This window comes from Bombus terrestris, chromosome 1, assembly GCF_910591885.1.
Source record: "Bombus terrestris chromosome 1, iyBomTerr1.2, whole genome shotgun sequence".
NCBI classification, from domain to species: Eukaryota; Metazoa; Arthropoda; class Insecta; order Hymenoptera; family Apidae; genus Bombus; species Bombus terrestris.
The window spans coordinates 6,084,191-6,106,409 of record NC_063269.1 but is presented as its reverse complement, the minus strand read 5'-3'; the positions used below and the strand labels follow the sequence as shown (position 1 = coordinate 6,106,409).

The 22,219-nt window shown below is 45.1% G+C and overlaps 1 protein-coding gene across 11 annotated transcripts in view; it reads right to left on the bottom strand.

Moving 5' to 3' along the window:
• The window catches only part of LOC100644319 (potassium voltage-gated channel protein Shal), a 116,664-nt gene that overhangs the window by 31,713 nt on the left and 62,732 nt on the right, over nucleotides 1-22,219 (bottom strand). For 3 of the 11 annotated variants that reach the window (XM_048406719.1, XM_048406713.1, XM_048406736.1), the window contains exons 4-5: nucleotides 17,691-17,843; nucleotides 1,157-1,240 (exon numbers count right to left, since the gene is read on the bottom strand). In XM_048406719.1, the coding sequence (XP_048262676.1) occupies nucleotides 1,157-1,240; nucleotides 17,691-17,843 (237 nt within the window). Of the gene's footprint in view, nucleotides 1-1,156; nucleotides 1,241-1,334; nucleotides 2,649-4,467; nucleotides 4,487-6,457; nucleotides 6,509-9,551; nucleotides 9,831-17,690; nucleotides 17,844-22,219 lie in introns of those variants that run through there. The other 8 variants (XM_048406740.1, XM_048406722.1, XM_048406752.1 and 5 more) reach the window with 6 other exon arrangements.

Genomic DNA, 22,219 nt, shown 5'->3' with positions numbered 1-22,219 from the left:
AGCGTAGCTGGATCGCCAGAGAGATGCATAAATCAGAAGCCAGATCAAGAGTCAGCCGCAACACGGTGGGTTCGAGTAGGCACCATGCCAGAAGGTTTTCGTCTGTAGAACGATCGCGAAAGAAAGGAAAAGTAAAAACGCTCGTAGAGACGAACGTGTGAAAACGAAAAAAAAAAGTCGGAGGTTCGTGGAAACAACGAAAAGATGGAGAGTCGATCGATAACGAAAGAAGAAAAGAAAACTGCGAGTCGAGAAACTAAAGGAGTTCGCGATTGAAATAGAAAACTAAACATCGACGTTCGAAACGTATGCGATTCGACGCGTACGGCAGAGATATATAGGAAAGAGAGAAAGAGGGGAAAGTTTTGCGACGGAAAGAAGCGTAGGAGAAGATGTTTCTCGGGGAAAGCAGACACCCAGAAGCCAATCCAGGGATCAGCCACGCGACACGATATAATTCTCGACCACCAAGGGGATGCATGGGGAGGCCTTCGTGTGTCCTTCGTCCTGATCCTTCCGTCGAAGGACAAGAAAAGCTGCCTCATATTCTCCCAACGGCCACACAATAGTATATATATATGTATATAGAGAGAGAGAGATCTTATACACATTTGATAAACATCATGGAAGATTGTACGCGCGCGCGATCCCACGCGTTCGTTGCAGCGTATAAAACGCGTGCTTGTATACGATACGATGCTCGTGAAATCTAAGGGATATTTTATCCCTTGAAACGACGTTGGCTTCCATATTTCAAACTAGATTTCGTTCAATTCTGAGAGAATAAAATCTTTCGCGGAACATTAATACAACGACTATCATGGAGGAAGACTGAATATCCTAAGCTACATCTCGTATTTCGTATAAATCTCATATTTCTTTACTATTACTTCCTTTGTCTTTCTCTCTCTCTCTCTCTCTCTTTCTCTCTTAAAAAAACACACAAACCCCTAATACGCCGCGAATGATTCGTTTTCTCTCTTTTACAGATGTCCACTTTACATCCATGTATACAAGCAGAAACGTATTGTCCGCGAGGGACGCGTGGATCGTAGAGCGCGCGCACAAAAGCAACGAAACGATATAACATAGTATGTAATGTACATCGATTATCATCGTATCCAAAACGGTTTTCAGGTAACACGGTTTTCTTTACCTTTTTCCGAACTTGTATACGGTCTTCATATACGAGCACCACTCTATCCTTGCTCTCGTTCGACGTGAGCTGATAAGACAAGCTCTAAAAGTGGACGTGCGACATTTTTCAGCGGCCATCGTTGAAAACGCCAAAACGCCGCGATATGTGTTTTATTTTTATTTTTTGTTTCAAATGATTTTTTTTTTTTTTTTTTTTTTAATGCCATTCATCGATCACGATATATTTTTTTTTTTCAATTCGTTCCCATCGTCGGATCGTTAGCATGTTTTTTTCGTTATCATTATCATTATGTACATATTTTTTTTCAATTTATTATCGTCCATGAGATTCCAGCGTGAAAGAGAGGAAAAAGAGGAGAGAGAGCGCGCGAGAGAGATCCATCGGATTCATTATGAATTTCGCACGGTTTCACGTGGACGAATTGTTTATTCGATGTTCATTTTTGTGTGTACGTATGTATATGTATATATACACACACACACATATATATATATATATTTTATTTTTCCGTTCGTTATATTATATCGGTGATTTTTCGTTCACGCACGTGATATATTTGTATTCGTTAAAAATTCGTTTTATCCATCGTGGAGAACGAGCGGATGAACACAGAGGATGTGAAGAGAAAAAGATGCCGATTCGTAGCGAGCAGGATGAGACAACGGGGCGATTATTTTCATGGTGATGGCCAGTGGAGACGATGACGCCCGTGATGACGATGACGATGATGGGCGGACGATGCGAGGTCATCGTAGGTGTCCAATGTTCCACGTGGATCGCACGGTGTAGTCGGTCGTCGATGAACGGGTGGGCACGGAAATGAGGAAATAGAATTTGATTGATTTATATCTATGTATTTTATAATATCACTGTGTGTGTCTTGTGTCAATTATTTGATTATTTCATATTTTTCTATTTGTTTTCTGTTTTCGACTGGTGTTTCTTCCATGTCCATTCGTCTACTTTCTCTTAAACGATCACGTTAAAACGTTTCTCTATTCTCGTTTAATTTGTCCTCTGAAAATCATCTCATTCGAGTATATTATATTTCTATGTGTCGACCGACTCGAAATCTGTCTGCAAACTGTATCAAATCTCGTGTTACCTTTCTTTCTCTAAACGCTCTCGACTGCTCGGCCTCTGAACCGATTCGAACGTTACTCGTGTATCGTCGTTGTTCTAATCTGCGATTATGCGTTCTCGAGATCAGTTTGTTCGTCTGTTCTTTTCTATCTTTCTTTACTCTTTTTTTTTGTTTTGTTTTTGGTTATTTACTCTGCTCTAGTATTCTGCTCTATTTCGTTTCTCTTTGCCTCGAATTTACTGGGATCTGTAGTTTAGCGTGCTTTACTAGAACTGGCTAAGAAAGTCAGGCCGCTCAGAACGAGGCCTCGACGAGGTAAGTCCCGTCCATCGCAGCCCCGGTCTGCCCCCCTTGGGCACCCGATACTTGGGCCCTTGTCGCTGGGATGTACTGACTGTACGCCTGCTGAAATCCACACCACAAGCACACACTACATTGTTGCACGCTAAGCTCACCTACCCTAAAGAGTCTGTTTTCTACATGGACCTCTACGGTTATCTCTAGTCGTGACACTTTAAACGATCGTCGTTAGATCGGACGTGTTGTACTTTTCCCCGATTCTGAATCGGCTTTGTCATCCTTACGAGGCAGAACCAACTTTAAAAACGTGTTCGGCGGCTTCAGTCAACATCCTACTTTCTATATCCTCTCATACGCTCTTACTAAGTGGATTACCGAGACTAGCACTATTATATTTTGCAACCCTAATACCATCTAACTTCCAAAGAACCGACGAATTTTCAGAGGGAGAACACGCGCCATTTCGAAGGTTCCAGCTCGAAGGGCGGAAGGGTTGGCTTCTATCCGAGCATCGTCTGCTGATGCACGATCATCTGTGAATCGGAATCGATTCAACTAACTCTATAGAAAGAACTTCCCCCAGCTATGACAGTGTGTCGTGTTCTCTGTCGTCGAAGCCTACGCGAGTTCTGTCTCGTTGTTTCCTCTTACAATTGCTACGAGCTTCATCTACGATCGGCTAACCGACTAAACGATCCTACCTAGGTCGACGATCGACCATCGATCATGCTGTTCCCGCTGGTGGTTCGCGAAAACTAATTCGCCGCCGTTAATTCCACGGTGTCGGGCAAGTTGCACGCGGAACCAGCGAGTCGGACTTAATCGTCGACTTTAATTAAATTTAATTAGTCCACGTCGCGGCCAGCTGCGGACCCGACCCGGATCGACGGACGTTCCAACGCGTTCGTATTGCCTGGGTCGAGCCGGATTTACGGACCGCGACATCCCGTTAATGGACGCGTTTCCGGTCGCGGCTGGGGAAATCGACGAAGCGCCGCGTCGCGGTATAAACAAGTTATTCAAAGCAATTCGAATTTCAAATCGCGGAAAAAGTCACCGATATATTGTTCCAAGTACTTAAAAGGTATCTGCGAAGTTCACGATCGAATCGCGTTATCAGATCGGTTGTTCTATATTCGCGATTCATGGCACGGAATATTTTGAAAATAATGCGTTCGACAAACGAAAGGTAACAGAAAGTGCAAAGTGTTTTCGGTAATCGGTCGTCTTCGAACGATTACCGAATAGCTCGATCGTCGGAGTAAAGTATCTTACAAAGACTCGATAACGAGTTTTCACTGAAAGAAAATAGAATCGTTAGAAGTGGTTGACTCGCCATCGAACGGAAAACGTAAAACTATGGTTGTTCGAGTCGATCGAGGGACGAGATGGGCCATTGTGGCGTACAAGAAACAACATTCTCCATTGGTTTCCATGCAGTTCTCGCGAAACGTCGCATTCTTCGAGTGCTCGCTAATTGTTCGGTCGCCACACTCGCCGGCGAACGTCAACCGAAAGAGAAGGGGCGTATTTCACAACCGATTTTTCTTTCGCCTCTTCTCTTCGCCAGCGATTCTCGTTAAAAGAAAATAAAAGTTTGGTTCGCGGGGGGGGGGGGGGGTAATTGGGTACGCTTGAACAATCCGTCGAGCACGAAATCGTGTCTGAAAAATCGTGAAGAGGTTCGCATTCAAACAATCCAAGAAACAGAGAGGCGTAGTACGTAACGTATGCGAGTAGCGCAAAGGTGTGGAAGAGGAGAAGTGCCAAGAGAACGAGAAGAAATAGTAGTTCGATCAATGAAACAACATTTCCCAAAAAATATTACTAATCTTCAACTAGCAGGCTTTTATATCGGGGAGCGATCAAAAAAAGTAGACAGACAAGTAACAGAACTGATGTTCTTTTTCTTTTTGGGTCTTACCTTAAACGGACGAATGTTTCTACGGGACGAACCACACAACACAGGTGCCGACAGTGTGTATATGTTACAAAATGTACAGACATATTTACATTGTACCGCGTGTTATTTTTCAACGATTACGAAAAGGGATGATCAGATTAGACATAGAAGGGGAAGAATTTCTTTAGTATCAACGTTTCGCCAAATGTTATCGTATTGCCAATGACCAAATTAGACTGCCTTCTGATTTCAAATCGAACAAGAAATATTCCTTTCTATGCTACGTAATCGCAATCGTGTCACAGCGATTCTCATTTTCAACAATCATCCGTTTATGACGCGTTAATACGTAGCGAAACGCTGTGTATGTTAGTTTGGAATAATTTCATCTGTAGTGAGCAATTAAGAGCGCGATGTCAATGGCGGTGGTAAAAATTGATAAACGACAGCCTGTCTCGTCGCGACGTTTACAGCCCGTTATCTATCGGGCGACTTACCTGTTGAACGATAATTAATTTAACAACGTTGGGACTGACATCAATGCGAACTAGAGAGGATGCAGGAGGAGGGAGGACGCACGCGCGCCTCTTGATAATTACGAGCCAGCAACCGATTGAAAATAATTACGAAGGCAGCTGCTGGACCTTTCGCGGAATCCACTCGATATACAACGTTCGATTAATCATTGTACCCAGTGGCCGTAATCGACGCGCACTGACAGGCTGTGCCGACTAATTTCTGATTAATTTTCTTCTCGTCGCGAAGCGGCTCTAAAGCTCGAACAGGCCGAAACAGTCAGAGTGATTAATGTAACGCGGTGCCCGCGAGGAGGTTTCGAATTTCAGTCTGACACTCGTTTCTTCGGCGAGAAGAGAACAGTGCCGATGATTTATCATTGTAAGGCCATTGTTCGCGGCTTGTTAAACTAGTTTGTTTAATTACGCGAAGAACCGACCGGGGAGTTGATAAAGACAGTGTGGTTTTCACCAATTACCCTTTCTCTACAGACATCCCGGTAAACGTGATTCATTTATCTCCTCTTTGCAACGGGTTAAATAATTTATTTGTTACGAGTAAATCAGCAACTTATTACGAGATTACGACTAGAGAGATCCTTCGTAGTATAGGAATGTTTGTTTCTTCTTGATATATAAATGATATTAATACGGTTGATTTTACACGTGAGATGTCTGTAGGAAATTGTTGGTGAATTGGATCGGCCTTCCTCCGTGACGAACTCGTCCGCGCGATAATTCTCGCTTCGTACCCTTGAACGACTTAATAAAATATACACAAGTAACATGATCCACGTACATTATATACAATATATTTAATCGAACCAGCTATATGGTATATATAGTGTGTGTCATATATAACGGACCAATCAATTTCCAATAACGATTAAATGGAGCAAAACTTGGGGGGGAGGGGACAGTAACCAACATCAACACCCAAAATAGAAGTCGAGTGGCCTGAATACCGAGTAGGTGCAACCGATACTTTTCCACGAGCTTGATTTCACTCGCAAAAAGAGCTTCTTCAAAAGTTCGACAACATCCACGATGTTCCACTTCAATCTTCTAAATCTTAATCTTTTAAAGTGCCTCTTTCCTACCCTTCGATAAATCAAACGGTACTCGATGCTTCTCCAAAGTTCGTGCTTCTCTTTAAACTTTGTGATGTCCACTGCTTGTTTCTCCTCGGAAGGAAAAGCAAAAAGAAAAGAAGAAGAAGAAAAGGAAGAAAAATGGAAGAAACGATTATCGTTTGCACCACACGACGTTTGGGCCGCTCGATTCCACGGGTCGGTAGCAATCGGAATCGAAAATTTCACCGTATTAATTATGTTAACAAAGGGCAGGAGGGTGAGATTGAATGTCTTTGAAGAGGACGGACACGATAGGTGGATACTCGAGGAGTGTCGAAAAGATGGTGCTCGTTACTGGGCCGACGGCAAAAGTGAATTGACGGAGCTTTTCAGACGGACACTTAAGATTCAATTTTCTCTTGCCTGGCTGATCTGAAGTGGATGCTCCACTACAGGCTCCCGGTGTTCCTTCGGCTATGCATTATTCATGAAAGCAACTCGTGTTATATTATAATACGCATTATTGGGGCAATTAATTCGGCGCAACGTCGTCGCGCGCGCGCTCGGCTATGATTATTCTTTCTTTTCCCTTTTTTTTTCCTCTTTCCTTTACTGATATTTCCATCGAGCAACGCGTGATAATGAAACTGATAATACGCGCCACTGGACGACCATAGGGTCTCACGGTCGATAGTTTCACGAGCGTTTCGTTCGGCAACGTCTCCCCGGCTTTCGTCGTTGTTTCTGCGAAGCTCGTTCGTTGATATTCCTCGCTAGAGGCGTTTGTCGTAATAAGCTCGACACGAAGATACGCGTTCTGACGCAACGGCAATTTCAACGAAGAGGTCAACTGGCCCAACCGAGTTCCATGCGCGCGAGCAGAGATTTTCGTGATTCGAATAAAGACACCATGTAAAATAGCTTCGCAACGATTTTGGAAGAGCCTGGCTACGATTTAACTATCGAAACACGTGGCGTCAGTCATCTATATCGGGCGATTCCTCTGGCACGGCTTATTACTGGTACGAATGGATAGAGGTGTTTGCGCTTGGCAACACGTTGTATTAATTAGTCTACGTCGACAATAATTAGCATCGATTCTTGTCTGATTTGTGGAAGAAACTGAGAAAGCTACGGTACACGGAAATGGAATAACTAGAGAAGAAGATCTATTATTTCCTGGAGTACGTATTCGCTGCTGGCGGCTGGGGGATCTTCAATCTTTCGAGAATGAGATTAAAAGATTCTCGACTGGCGTAGTTACAACCGACTGGAAATGAAAAGCTGAGAAGGAAACGAGCTGGCATAACCATATATTTGGCTCGCGGAGCGAGGCAAATTTCGTTGGAACGTCAGCTGTTGCGACCCACGATTCACCGTAGAAATTTCACGCGAAAGAGAGGGCGTATCGCGGAGGAGATTACATCGACGCAACTTTCGTCGAGGGGACGAAAGTTCATCGCGGCTCATAAATCGATGTCGAGGGAAATGGTGACGTTTATGCGAAGCTAAACGTTTCTAATTGCTGGCATCCACTGGTTAGCGACTGCTTGAGATTTATCGAACACTTGGCAATTCACGCACACGCTGCTTCTTGGCGGTGTAACTGCCATGACTACATTTTTTGACAGGAAACCAAAGACCGTAAAACTGAAGATGGTAACTTTTTGACAACTGTTTGAATTTTTCATTAGTGCTATTCGATACGTACATGGAGATTACAAGATAAACAAATCGGAAATGTAAATAAATAGACTGAGTAGATAAATAAACAAACAGAAGAAGTCAACAGATCTTAATGACTAGTCTTAATGAATAATGACGCAAAAATGAAGTCGTACAGTCTATTAACAGAGTCGATCAAACAATGTAGATGAGAAAAGTGTTTATACGAAATTTTTTTAGCGAAAATAGCGTCAAAAAAATATCGATAAAATAGTTGCATAGAAAACTAGTGAACCGTTAGAACGATAGAACGTTGGATTTACATAGAACAATGTCATGAAGCGTGAGGCTGACGTCTAGACAAAAGACGGAGATTAGGCAACGCGTAGGTCAATAATCGAGGACAAAGGCGACGTTGGTGGTGTAGTACAAAGCCGATTGAAAGACGATTGGAAGACCAGGCCACACGGATAAACCATTGTGCCATCTTCATCCGATACCTAAACCACAAGAAGTACGTAAAACATCTTAAAAGATGCTCACGATATTCTACTTAAATTTCAATGGGAAGAAAAAGCATTAAAGCTAATTTCTTCATCGCGTGGAACAAATTGAAGTGAACGAAGGGAACTTTCCCAAGTCTGAAGAATCCGTCCATTTTCTCGCCTGATGGGGAAACACGCAAGAAACGTGCCAGAGAATCGCTAATTGTTTTTGCCACTCGTCGCTCGTTGTGAACCAGCCACGCGACGCACTATAACACGCGACGACGCGCGCGCAAGTGCAGCCGTTCCGTGCGCCAGAAGAAAAAAAGGCGAACTCGACAATACGCAAGGTGGGGAAAAATTCACACGTGCAAGGTGAAAGAAAAATTTGACTCGGCTGCGAGTAGATCGCGTCGAGTTCTCGAGTTGACGCAAGTTGCCAGCAAATCTCGCGACGCTCTGAACGATGCCGGCCCCTCGGGAAATGTCCTCCAAGATTTTCGCCAGAAGTCGTTAAACCGGAAACTCTCGGAGTTCTCGCTCGACGAAAATTCACCGGGACTCGACTGCTTCGCGCAAAGTTGAACGAGCAGAAAGAAGAGGAAAGAGGCGTCCAGAGTTTAACCATGTAAGATCGATGATCTTTTCAAACGTTTTCTAAAACTTACTCGTCCAGACCCTTGGATGTTGATAAATGTGACTAACGAGATACCTACGGTTCTGAACAAGCTTAAGAAACGTTCACCGCTATACAGTGACAGAGTGTGCGTCTAGTCTGTGAAGAAGTGTAACAGGAAATCTGATTTTCTGGTGGTTGTGTAACACCGAATCTAGCTAACACCAAATCTCGTGTAGATCTCTACATCATCCAACGACCATTCGATATTTGTCTCGTTTCGAATCCAAATTACTAGCGTGATTTCGCCGTTTCGTGTAGTTTCGCGATTTCTATATAAAATCATTACCCGGGAATTTTCGTTAATAACTTCATTCCAACGTCACCAGTCGAGAACGAACATGATCATCCAGCAAGAGAAGAGAGCTATTACGTTTTACGAGCGTTCCTCTGGTATCTGGGTTAGATCGAATGGCTGTCGGACAACGTACGTGGCAAATGATCAAGGCGTAAAACTCAGCAGGGTATCTTCTGGCCGGTAAAAAAGCTCAAAATCGACTTCGAACCCTCGACCCCTTGCACTTTGGCGCCAACGAATACACGATATGTGTATACATGAACGAGCACACGCACACACGCGCAACACGCACGCGCACACACATATATATACACACATATATATACGTATATACGTAGATACATAATAAACGTACATATGTATGTACACAGAAAGAGACATGTACGTGTATACCTGGATGTCCCTAAGGTCAAGGCGACACACGTTGCCGTACAATTTTCTAGTCGATAACCGTGCAAGGATGACTGTACACTCGTAATGAATATCCAACAGCGCTCGTTTAACCCGTTTCTCGCGGTCTCGTTGCCGGCGGAAGTAGGGACGCGACTCTCGACCATCTTCCGCTCGAGAACGCGTTCAGAACTTCTGTTCCGTGCAGGAGCCGCGAGATTCGTCGAATGTCTGCATCGTCGCGGTATGCTGAGTCTCGAATGTGATCCGTCTGCGGCCCACCTGCACGCGGAATCCACATCAAAAGAAAGAACGCGGGGAACGCGGCATGATATCTTTTGTTCGGTCTCGACGGAGGAGAATTCGAAACTGGTTCGTGATGAGTTCGTGCAGGGCACGACACAGACTCGTGATGATCTCGTGGATGAAACGAAGGGTAAGGGGAATGTGATCCGTGCAGGCGAGCGCGCGTGTCGTTCTCAGTGGTTTGGCGGAAGCTCGTTAAAGTTTCGTAAACGACGAACGGACTGCGCGTGGAGACGTGATACACGTCGCTGAAAATTTAAGATATGATCAGAAGTGGAAATAGATGTTTGTCTTTCGTATGCCTTGCATCTGTCCTGCCTTGTCTTTTTGGGGATTTCGTACGACGGAGATCGCTCCCGCCAATCGCAGTTTCTCAAACGTTACTTTCTCGATTTCGATGGTAAAATTTGTTTCAGCGAGAAGTGAACGAAGATGTGATCAAAGGAGAAGGTGGAGAGAAACATCGGACAGTCTCGTCGGCTTCTCTGCAAAGTCGGGGGTCGAAAGGACGCGGATCGATTAAAAAATCTCAGTTTCTTTATTTCCTTCAGATGTATCGCCTCGTTAAAGGATCTTCGATTTCTTTCTGCCGCGCTAAACAGCGCGATCTATCGGAAGAGACGAGCGTCGCAGAATCGGAACGCTGACAGATTGCTGGAATGTGTGGCAAAACGTGCTATCTTATCTAAAACGCTTGATCCTCGGCTCGATTAAGGGCTGACTAACCTTATCGTTCTCCGTCAAAGTAATTCAAGAAAATCCAACACCATACGTGGTATTTAAAACGGAAAGACGTTACTTTCGAATCAAACAACAAATCTCATTTTACACGTTAAATATTAAATACGCGTCCAACAGTCCTTGGACAAGTTGCTTGCGAAGGTTCGCCTGCTATACTTCTTGAATATCGAGCCGTCTCGTGTATGGGAGCAAAGTTTCTATTAACCGAATAATTCTAGTCGATAGTTACTATAGTTATTATGTTAGTGGACAAACGAGGTCCCTTATGCACCGTAAAATTGTACGCGTATAATTTGAGCAATTCACCAGACGAGGGTGGAAATGAACGCTAAGGAAGCGATAACGAGTCGAACTTACAAATACTTTTTTTCTTTTTTTCCTTTTTTTTGATTGCGACAAGGACGGTTTCTATACTGTCAACGTTGCTCAAAGCTTACTTTGTAACACAATCTGCTGGGCCAGTAACCTACTCGACGATACCGTACAAGAAACGATTCGATCTTCGCGAAGTGCGACAGTGAAAAGCATCATCAAAATTTCGAAATTTCGTTTGTCAATCGATTTGAAAATATTATCTTCCTAATTTAAACACACCTTGTATGCCAGACAATCTGGAGCTAACATTTCCTCTACGATTCGCTGAATAATCTTCGACGATAGTACCAGAAGGGAACGATATCAAACAATTAAGAATTATTCCGCAAATGATCGTTAGTTAGGAAAATGCACGACAACCCTTAATCGTAGTGGAATGACCGCGAACCGAGGATTGGTCGCGCGATTTGCGGGACTTTAGAGATATCGAGATCGGTATTGCAGGTCAGCTTGCGTCACCAGGTCAAATAAAATCGTTTTGGGGGATGGTAAATCTCGCGCAGAATTCACGAAGCACGATCGCGCGACACGGATTTATCGCTAATACGAATCGATTAATCGGAACGTCACTGCTTCGCTCGCAGTAATAAATCTCGCCTAGGAATATTTAGACGACCCCGAGCGTGAATCACGATTAAAACGAGCGTTTGAGCCGCTTTCGATGACAATTTCGCGGGCCAATGACGCGATCATCAAACCTATCCCGATAGATTACGGTCGAAAGTTTTTAAATTAAGATAAAGCGACGCGAGATCCTTCTTTTGTTTCCCTAAGTAGGATAGATTATTCTTCCGATTCTTAATCCCCTAATGAGAATCGTTCTTCGTTTCAGGGTATTAGCTTCGGTTCATGTAACTTTCTAAAGGCAAATTGACTGTTTAAGAAGGCAAAGAAAAAATCGAACGGCTGAAATTGAAGACAATTGCGTGGACCGATACAAACGAAACGAGATACTTGCTAACTGTACGGTCTTTGGAAAATAGCGATCGTAACGCAAGCAAACCGGAATACCGAAATATAAGGTTGCGATGGTTCTCAACCGACGACGAAAGCAAAAGTCGATCCTCGAGCGATCGAATAATCGATTCGCACTTCCTATATACACTCCGTGTAATTGCTAGTATAATTTCGAATGTTCCTTGCGATTTCTGTCTCGTTGAACCTATCTACGAAAAGAAGGTGGGTCCTTAAAGCTACTTTTAGGGCCGAAAGCTCGCGCCTTTGGTATTCGTGAACCTGCTGTCACCCAAAGGATCCATCTCTAGATCCCTAGGACGCGAATGTCTGGCTTCGACGAAATTGAGAAGCGGACGCGGCACACCGGGTGCTCGTGTGTCGACGATCGAACGAATATCACGCGCGAAAATCGTACAAGTCGAAAGGTGACACGCTCGACGAATCGTCGATCGATCGATCGATCCTCGAGCGTGGCAGTGGCGCTTCGACTACGAACAGCCGTGGTCGAGTTCCCCGATACTCGACGGAACTTGGACAAGGTCAAGGAAACGAAAGCCATCGGAGAACGAGCTTCGTTCGTCTCCGTTCGCGCGATATCGATTCGATTTCCACGTGTACGGCTTGATCGATAACTTTATCCAATCCCACGAGGAACTGGATAAAGGGAAAAAAAAGAATAGCGGATTGGAAACCGAGAACGAAGCACGTGCGATCAACGAGAGATGTTCCGCGAAATTTGTCTTGCTGCTCGATGAGGCGCACGGCTTCGTTTCGCCGCGAATCTCTTCCGCTGGTTTCCACCGCGGAATGCTTTAGCGTCGTCTCGTGGAATTTCATGGAATCCGGACAGAGTTGGCGTAGTTAGAGGGGTCTCAGAGTCGCGGGGCGTGATTAATTTGTGCGATCGGACGAGAATAAGGCGGGCACGAGCTCGGGCAGGATTCGATGCGCGGCTTCCAGTCGAGTTCTTTTTAATCTAAAAATGGAAGACGTAGGATAGGGCTGACGAGCGGCGAGGCTCGACTCTAGGCGGGGACGATAGATGTTTCGTCGGTGGAAGACGACGATTCAACTCCTGGATCACTGTCGACTTGTACTTGATCGAAAAATGGGATTTTCGGCATCGTCGACGAGATACGTAGCTCGAGATCGTAACGCGAATCGAGACTCCTGCAATAAACGCACACATAGAATACTTCCATTCGATGATTCTACTAGTTTCGATCTTTGATGCAATTGTTCGAAAATCAATGGCAACGCTGATCCTTCGGAAGAGGACGGAACTCGACTAAAATTCTTTTCACAAAGATTGTAATCACAGAAATTTAGTTTCCCGATACGCTGTGCCAAAATCATTAGCGAGAAATGGAGAACCGCTACGCGAAGAAAACCTCTGTCTGGATGTAACTGTTCGAACCAATCTATTTAGACGTACACGAAAAAGAAATCCGATCCTGAATGGCACGCGAAATCCTCTCCCAAGGCACGTAAACGGACTTCCAGGGAAATATATCGTCGCTTGTTCCGTACATTTCGGCAATTTCAAACAGACTGGGCGAACGAAGAGACCTGCGTATATAATATGGCAGGAACACATTTGTTGTACCGGTGACGGCGCACGTCGCGACGACCCGTGTTCCTTCGTGCATATGAATCTTATCATTGATTTAAAGCTGTCGGGGAACACGTTCGCCAACTGACACCGCGCGGTTCACGCAGCCAGCGTTACGTTCGCCTCATAAAGATCATTCGTGAGCGGTCTGACACGTCGCAGACGCGTCTATTATGCTCGATCATCGTCCGTTATTGCGGTTGTTAAAGTCGACGTGGAGTAAACCGTTCGATACAGTCGTCGTATTGGAGCACGTAATAAAAGGTAGATACTAAAAGAAACCCAACGACGCGAAACCACTGGAAACTGTCAGACGTCGACAGAACTCGTAAATAAAAATACACGAGGGTATAATCGATCAAATAGAATCGAAATTCTATTTCCAAGTAATTTCAGAGCAGTTTCTGAGGCTGGCCGAAGCTGGCGATGGAAGATCAGAGGCTAATTTACGAGTTAATGAACGATTATCGCGTAATAGGTCGATGGGAACTCGGTCGACCGCTGAAAAATGGAAGCTCGTGGGAAAGACAGAGAAGGGGCAGAGGACGTTTAATAAAACCCCGAAGAGCTTCTCTGGTCCGCTGAGAATCAGTGAACTGATTAAAATTAGACGCGGGGAGATTTGGCGCGTTTCAATTTCAAAGTGGCCGTGGTCCGTGGAAGGGCTTTAAATAAATTTCACCGTTAAAGGCGCGACGTTTGGAAGGTCAACGGGGGATGTCTGAAGAATTAGCGGACGATTAATACGCGACAGAAGAAAATAGAGGATGGTGGACCGTTGAAAAATGGCGTTCGTGGAGCAGCACGAAGCTGTACATATAAAAGGTGGAACGACACTTAATGGGGTTTCGATGGGGTCTCGTCCTCGATCTGCCAGCCGACAGGATCATTTATCACTTCTCATTTTCCCTCGTTAACGTCGCCTTTCGCTATGTGCGGGCTGATTTACGAGTGCGCGTAACGCCTCCGTCTTCTTGCAGTCGATACGTTTCCAATTCCTGATATCGAGATACGCTTAACCCTTATTCTTCGCGTAGAAATACTCCATTTAAATGGAAATTTTCAATGTAATAGTAAAACTGGCGAGACATTTTCCAATAAACAATCGAGCAGCGAATATAAAAGATTTCTCACGATCTCGAGCCACGATTCGTCTCGGCCGCGACACTCTCGAAAGCGTCGCTGATAAACGACTCGCAGAGTCGTTCTCACAGGGTGAAACTACTAACGAACATCTACTACTCTGCGAGAGCAAGAAAGAGGTAGAAGGGTGAGTGGAAAAAAAGGCCGCTCGACTGAAAGAGAAGTAATCCTAAGGTCGATCTACGGGTTCTCGAAGAGATCTAGTTGATTTCGATTGGAAGAACACGCCGGACTCGTCGTGTCCGACGTCATTCATAATTATCTCCCAGCGATACGTCTCGGGAGCACGTCGAGTCCAGCGGTTCTTCTCTCTGGTTCTAACCAGAATTAATTCGCTACGACATCGATTTAGAATTCGCCATCAGAAGACAGTAGATTAAGGCTAGAAGATAATTTCAATTAGACCGTAGATCCTCGACCAAACGCTGGTCAAAGGGAGGCCGATAACGATTCGATAATAATCTACGTAGATCGCTAAGTCTATGGATAGAATCTTGGTTTCGCCTCGATTGGTGTTTAAAGAGAACGAGATCGTTTCGACGCGACTCGTTTCGTTTCGATTGGTACACCGACCTCTCGACGATTCGGGTCACGAAACTTGTCCGAACCTTTCGAAAATTGATATGATCCGACATCTACAAATCACTGGAACATGAGACGAAAACGAGCTCGGAGAAGAACGCAATAATAGCCGCTCGTTTCTCCAAAAATAGAAGCATCACAGAAGAAATGTATCACAAAGAAAAGCCCCGAAATTCCGCGATCGTACGGATCCGCTGTGCGTTTCGATCTCGCCTTGCAAGCGAGATACGACGAAGACGATGTCGATTCAAGAAATCCGCGCGAGATCCGCGATAAATATGGATCTTCGAACGCCGTAAGACGAGAAAGCCTTCGAAACGCGTTCTTCGTTCGGTCAAATGGATTTTGGAGAAGTTCCAAGCAGGAGAACGAACATCTCCGGCCACGCGACTAGCGCGGAGCGACGCAGCACGTGCGTTCCGCGTTCTTTCTTTTGTTCGTTACTCCTAGAGCGAGTAAGACGGCAAGCAAGGTGCGCCAATCGATAGCAGCAGGCTGCAGCATCCATCGTCTCTAGATTTTCTGATTCTCACCGAGGCTGACAGCAACGCCTGAGAACGAAAAACGATAAACCGATCTCCTCTCGATCGCTCGAGGAAACGTATCCGTTTGCGTTCTGCCTTTATTCCAGTTCGCGTGTGTATCTTCGCGTGTCGTTTCTTCTGTTCTCGATGATACTTCAATGGATTCTTTTAGCTCGAGAGTACAGATCTCCGCCTTTCCGGTTGAGAAAGAAAAATCTAGGCGACGGATGGAGGTATATCTTCGATACCTGCCGGCGTTCGAAACAGCAGGTTTATCTAGCTCTTATCAAACGCGCCGAACGATCCGTAGTGCGCGTACACGGGGATAAAATAGCGAGAATATCACCAAGGAAAGAGAGAGCACACGGTTCGAGATTCGAACCCTCGCTGGCAGTGCTTGTGGGAGAGCCGACCCCCGATGGGAGTCGTTCTTAACAACCGGGATTCGATGTCACGAACAACCGCGATATTTCGTTGTCGTGGTCTATGTTTGCTCGGACAATTTGTTACGTCGTTTCTGGACTGGAGGTAGCGACTCGCTAACTGGCCACTGACCTAGCTATATACCGAGGAAGGTATAGTTTCAGATGTACGTTCCTAAATATCTTTGTTGCCTGATGATTCTTTACCTTTAGACCACAAGTGACGTCGGACACTTGCTTCGTGAAATCAGTTGTATGACTTGCAAGAATTAGCGGCGGTAGCGATGACCAGTTAACGCGACACTACTGCACTTGTGACTTCTTAGTCTACCAAGTAAGTATTCAGGTTAGAGTAGGTTGGAATCGAGAGGTGATTTCAATGCGAACCCCGGGAATTAATCTCCAAGCGACCCATTAACCTAATCGTACCGTAAACGATCGCTGGGATCGTTGAGATCCAGTCTCGAGCGAATTCTAGGACACGCATTGTCCTGGATCGGAACACAAACGTTTGGTTCTAGCACCGGATTCGAACGCATCAATCTCTGGTCACGGCGGCTTATCCGATCGAACGGTGAAACGAAGATCGAGGTGATCGATAAGAACCGAACAGATCAGTGTCTTGACGAGATCGAGCCGCTTTTATCGACGAAGAATCGAAGCCAATAATCTAACGATCGAGAGAGCTCGAACAGTAACGGGAATAATTCGCCGAGAATTCGAAAAGATTCCTCGTAATTCAGAAATTAGCGACGATTAGCGTAGACGACCGATCAGCTTGGGTTCAAGCTGCCCTTAAAGTCCTCCTAAGATATGGAACGTTCAGTCTTCTGCTGATACAACGTTCTCTCGTCACCTCGGCATCGAGAACACAAGGCAAACAAAGGTCCCTGATATTCTTATGCTTCTTCTATGATATGATTTACCTTTACCATAGCTCGCAACTTCGATTGGAATGGAGGGAACCTCCGTTCTGATCCATACGGATCCATAGAATCCAAAGCCGATATCTAAACGCAACTTCGACCCGTAATCTGAACAAATCTCGTAACGTAACTGGGTAACGTTAACCTCAAACTCTTCCGAGCGATCTCCGCGAGAGAAAAAGACTCAGCACGAGTGGTGAAAGAACTCACCAAAAAACTAGGATGGAACAATAGGGTGGAACGATCTTGGAACCGATAATCTCGATCACGGGTCAAGCTGAAAGGAACAAACGGTCCGGTGGAATCGCTGTCCCGAGCTCGGCTCACACCCTTGTCTCGTTGTAGGGGCTGGAGGAGCTGGCACCCTGGCGACGTTGCCGATCGCTGTCGCCGGGCACGTTAAACGCGACATTGGGCACCGTGATGGGGTCAACCGGCTGATAATGGGACTGCACCGGCTGCCCGCTCGGCTGCGATTGGTGAGAGTGGGAGGAAGACGAGGGTGGACCCTCGCTTATGGAGGTCGTCGAGGCGAGAATACGGCGACCGCGTACCTGGTAACGTTGGGGATAGCAGCGGCCGCAGCAGGCATGCAGCAGGCCGCCCCTCGAGGCAGTGCTGTGCGCGGGGGAGGTCAGGGGCGACGGCGAGCCCGGCCTCTTCGGGGCACCATTGTAGGGTACCTCCATCTCCACGAACTCGCGATCCTGCAACAAAAATGTCCGACATTTCTTTAGTATTCTGCATAATTAATATGCGTGAGCAATATTTCGTTGTATAATGTTGGTTGAATGTTGAATGAGAGAAACACAGTACGAGCGGGAGAAGAGGAAGGGGAGTCAGAATTGTGTTTAAAAATAAGTAGAAAACAGGCATGATAGAAATATCGTTCGTAGTGTGGGTGTGAGAATTTGCGTGAACGAGTGATTGAGTATCGGGCGCGTGTTTCGGCTAGAAGATGGACACAAGCGATGAGCGATTGAGAGAATGCAGGTGCAGATTTAGCTGTACGTAGCAAGAACGTGCGCCGTGAAATGTGTCTTGTGAATTCTGAAGTCTTTATCAGCTACGATGGAAAAACGAAAGAATCTTCCGTGAGAATCGGTAAAGAGTTGAAAGAATCATCGTACTTTTACACCGTTGTTGCGCTATTCCTGCCCCATGGTTCGGTAAAGTTCTCGTTACTTTGTATTTAAAACATGAAAACGTTAACGTTAACGTGCTATTCCTTCTTCGTGTTGGAAGAATAAGAGAATAGACTCGTCTATTTAATGTAGCGCCGCAAGTTTTTTTAGATCAAGGATAGAGTTTTCTAGGTTTGCTCGAAGCTACATATACACCCGGCAGGATAGAGCCGCTGCCAGTAAATTTACAGCCTCGTAATTTGCCGTCGAAAGTTTCGATCCTCCTTGTTTCAACTTTTATAATTCACGACGCGCGTTCCATCGATATCTCGTTACCTATAAATTCCACGGATCCCCTTTCCACGCAAATTCGTAATCCTATATTTTCTCTAGTCCTCAAATGGACGTTACTTGCCTTGTTTGGAAGTCGTATCTATTCTAAATCGGATGCTCACGCGATTAACTAGATTATGCACGTCGCTACGTAACGTTACGTGATACCATACGGTATGTGAATTGTGTATCATGCTCGTTATATATATTATACTCCCTTTCATTAAGGAAAATCTATTTTTCTTAAAAATGTTTACTCCCCGTCAAAGTTATCTGTCGTGACGAACAGATTGTACGCGCTGCCGTGTAACCACAGTAGATCGGGAACGTGACTTGTCAGACAACCGCGTGCTGTTCGAGCTACGCTCTTCGTTTGCCTTGAATGCATCCATTATGCTACGGGGGAACTTGCTCCATATAATTTACAAACTAATAATATTAAATTAACGAGTTACAAGTTGTGCGTTATAGATTCCATCTTCGCAATTTTATAATTTTTCGTCGTATATAGGATAAACCGATAATTTCTAATTTATGAAATTTCGTTTGTTCCATTAGCAAACTTGTTAATATTATGCCAGAGTATTTATTAACATTTGTTGTTAAGATGTCGCTTGTAAAATTTCCCTAATAATAAATTGCGATCCTAATAATAAAGTGCGACGCAATATCGTTGTAATTTCAATAATAGAGGTCTACGTTCCCGAGCATTGTACCATTAAGAAATATGATGCTAGTGAATCACAATAGCGTCACCGCCGCGAAATCGCAGCGACGTCGTATCGCTCTTCTCCAGCAGACTTTAGATGGAAGTTTGAAAAGTAACTTAGAATGGACAATAAAACGTAGAGGTAGGAAAAGAAATAGAGAGCACGGAGAAAAATAGTTCAGAGAGCAAACGAGGCGAACGTGTTCACGTGTTGACGCAGAGGAATCGCGTCGAGGCCATTTCCAACGAGTGCCATTGTTACCGGCCAAACTTTGGCCCACCGAGTATTGCTGAGACCATGTCGCAAGTTGTTTCTCCGCTCGAATTACATAGCCAGAGGGAAAGCACGCATTTACGCGAACGCTCGTTGTTACCCGTGTGTCCTGGTTATTTCCGTTAGGATTTCGGCCGCAATCACGACGGAAATGCACATCTCGAACTACGAGCCGAAGCTCCGTGGCGACTTCATCAACGTTCCAAGTTACTCACAGGTTAATGAGATTGAGTTAAAAAGCCCTAGACACGAGTGAACTATGAATCTCTAAGGGCACTCGTGGGATTTATTGATAATCGATCGGTTAAGGATAGAATGGAAAAAGGGCTAATCAACTTGAAGCAAGCGTCTATAAAGTTCAATCGCAAAAATAGAGCAGTTGGTAACCTCGTAGTGAGAATCGATCGAGAACGATAGAGAATCTGTCGCACGAGCGTCCGACCTAGCCGAACCGAGGTTCGAAAAGGCCCATTTCAGCTTCTCTCCGAGTGGTTTTCCAGAAGAGATCGCGCGGTTGTTTGATTGCACGAGATCGAATCTTCTCCGCGTAGGTGAAAAGAGGTTGACTCACGTGGAATTGACGTCAAGATCGCTCGATAACCCCTCGTTTCTTTCTATTCTCCGATTCTCCCTACGTATTACCGTCGTGGAAACGTTTCATCCATCGTTCACGATAGAGATTGAACGATCGGGTGTCGAAACCTTTAACATCTTTCGCGTGCAAGAACCGATGTCGCAGAATGAAAACTCGTGCATCTCGGTTTTCGTTCCACCTGATGTTCGTCCTTCGCATTACTGGCATTCTCTTTGCGAAAAATCGATAACACGATGCGTTTGAGTCGATAAATTCTAGTTAAAAGGTCAGATCGACCAAGCACGTTACGGTTGTCCAGCGGAGGCGAAAGTTAAAACGTCCAAGAAGACGCATAGCGTCAGCTTTGAAACGGCTATTGCGAGCAGATGGTCTGTGTGTGATCGTTATCTACGACGTGCATTCGCACAGTATTCCTTTTCGGTACACCGAACGTATCTATTGATTGGCGTTTCCTTGTCGATAGACGGTCTATCGACTAAACGAGCGAGGAAACGTGCCGACGATTTCGAATCTAACATTAGCGAGTCTCGCGATGAAAAGCCACGAGATGGCTGCGTTAACATTCGTATGCACGTTCGCGTCGTTCGATATCGCGCGGCCCGTTGCAAATATTTAAATTTCATGAATCGCAACTAGTTGTGACGGATCGTAAGCGACCCGAAAAATTCGGATTATTTTACGCGGATAACGGGAGAACAGGAAGGCAGATGTTTATTCCTGTAGCGAGGCGTGAAAAATATTCCGCACGTCGGCTATAACGAAGGCTAGGGAGAAAATGGGGTAAAAGGGAAGAGGAAAACGAGGAAAAAGGAACGAAAAAGTACCGTACTCGTGAACGAGGCAGACTACCGCGGACGTACCGCGACTTTATTCGCGTCTGTATTTCCGAATAGACTAGCGTCTCTGTCGTTTCCCGGATTAAACTCGTCCTTATCGCGTCAGAGCCTCTTATTTTCGTCCCCGTGAGCACCAGCCGAGCGTAGAAATAAAACGAGCCGTTCCACAGGGGGCTGGATATCCAACCGACGAAACATACCCTTTAACCTGCGCCTTCCATTATTTTCCCCGTCTTTCGATAGAAGAAAATGCGATTGGTCTGTGGATCGACGAATGCACGAATCTGCTGGCGACTCAAAGAAAATCCTTCGTCCGAATTCTTTGGACAGGCCCAGTACCTCGGACAGATTTGTTCGTTAGTGGAAGACGAGCTAGCCGGATGATAGGAGAAATTGCGAGTGGCTATTGATCAAGACTTTGAACGTCTCGATGAGAACGTTTGAGATAGACAGCCGAGGGAAACGCGGTTGTGTGTGTTTCCCAACTTTGTTTCAAAGCGACAACTTAGACGGTTCTTTGTCACATACTGGAGCAAGGATACGTGCTCCACTTTGATCAACGGACAAAAGGGAGCTGTGGTTCGGTAGGTAATACCACGCTTTGTTCGATCAATCTCTTCTTGTGTCTCTACTCGATTCGTAAGAAAGCTCAGATGCAAAGAAAAAACAGACTTTCTATCTGTTTGCGAAGTCGGAGCGTGATGGACGGTTAGGGGAAACGATCGTTTCGCAAGCTGACGAGATTCTGGATTATTAAACGACTAAGAATAAGATTCAAACTATCGGAGAACGAGTGCGTTTAACGACGAAAAGCGAAGAACTTTTAGCTTTAGGGAAGCTTAATTAATACACGATGAGTAGCCGACTAGCCGAGGAAAAAGTTTACTCCGAGTTTACCGTGAATACTAAACGAACTATCATTCATTCGACTTCCAACTTGATGAATATAAATTACAGTTGGTCGAACTGCTTGCAACGCTATCATTTTTCCGTGGTTAGGCTATTTTCGTTGGAAAATCAACGGTAGGAAGATTATTAACTCGGATCGAGTGGAACTTTGATCCTCGAATCTAAACGATTGGCAACATCGCTATGGTTTTCATCGGACGTACCTCCGTCCGAAAAATATACAATTTCCATGGAGAATAACGTCAGATAGTAGAAGAACGCCGGCCTCTATAAACAGCACGGTGCCGTTATTTTTGTTACGTA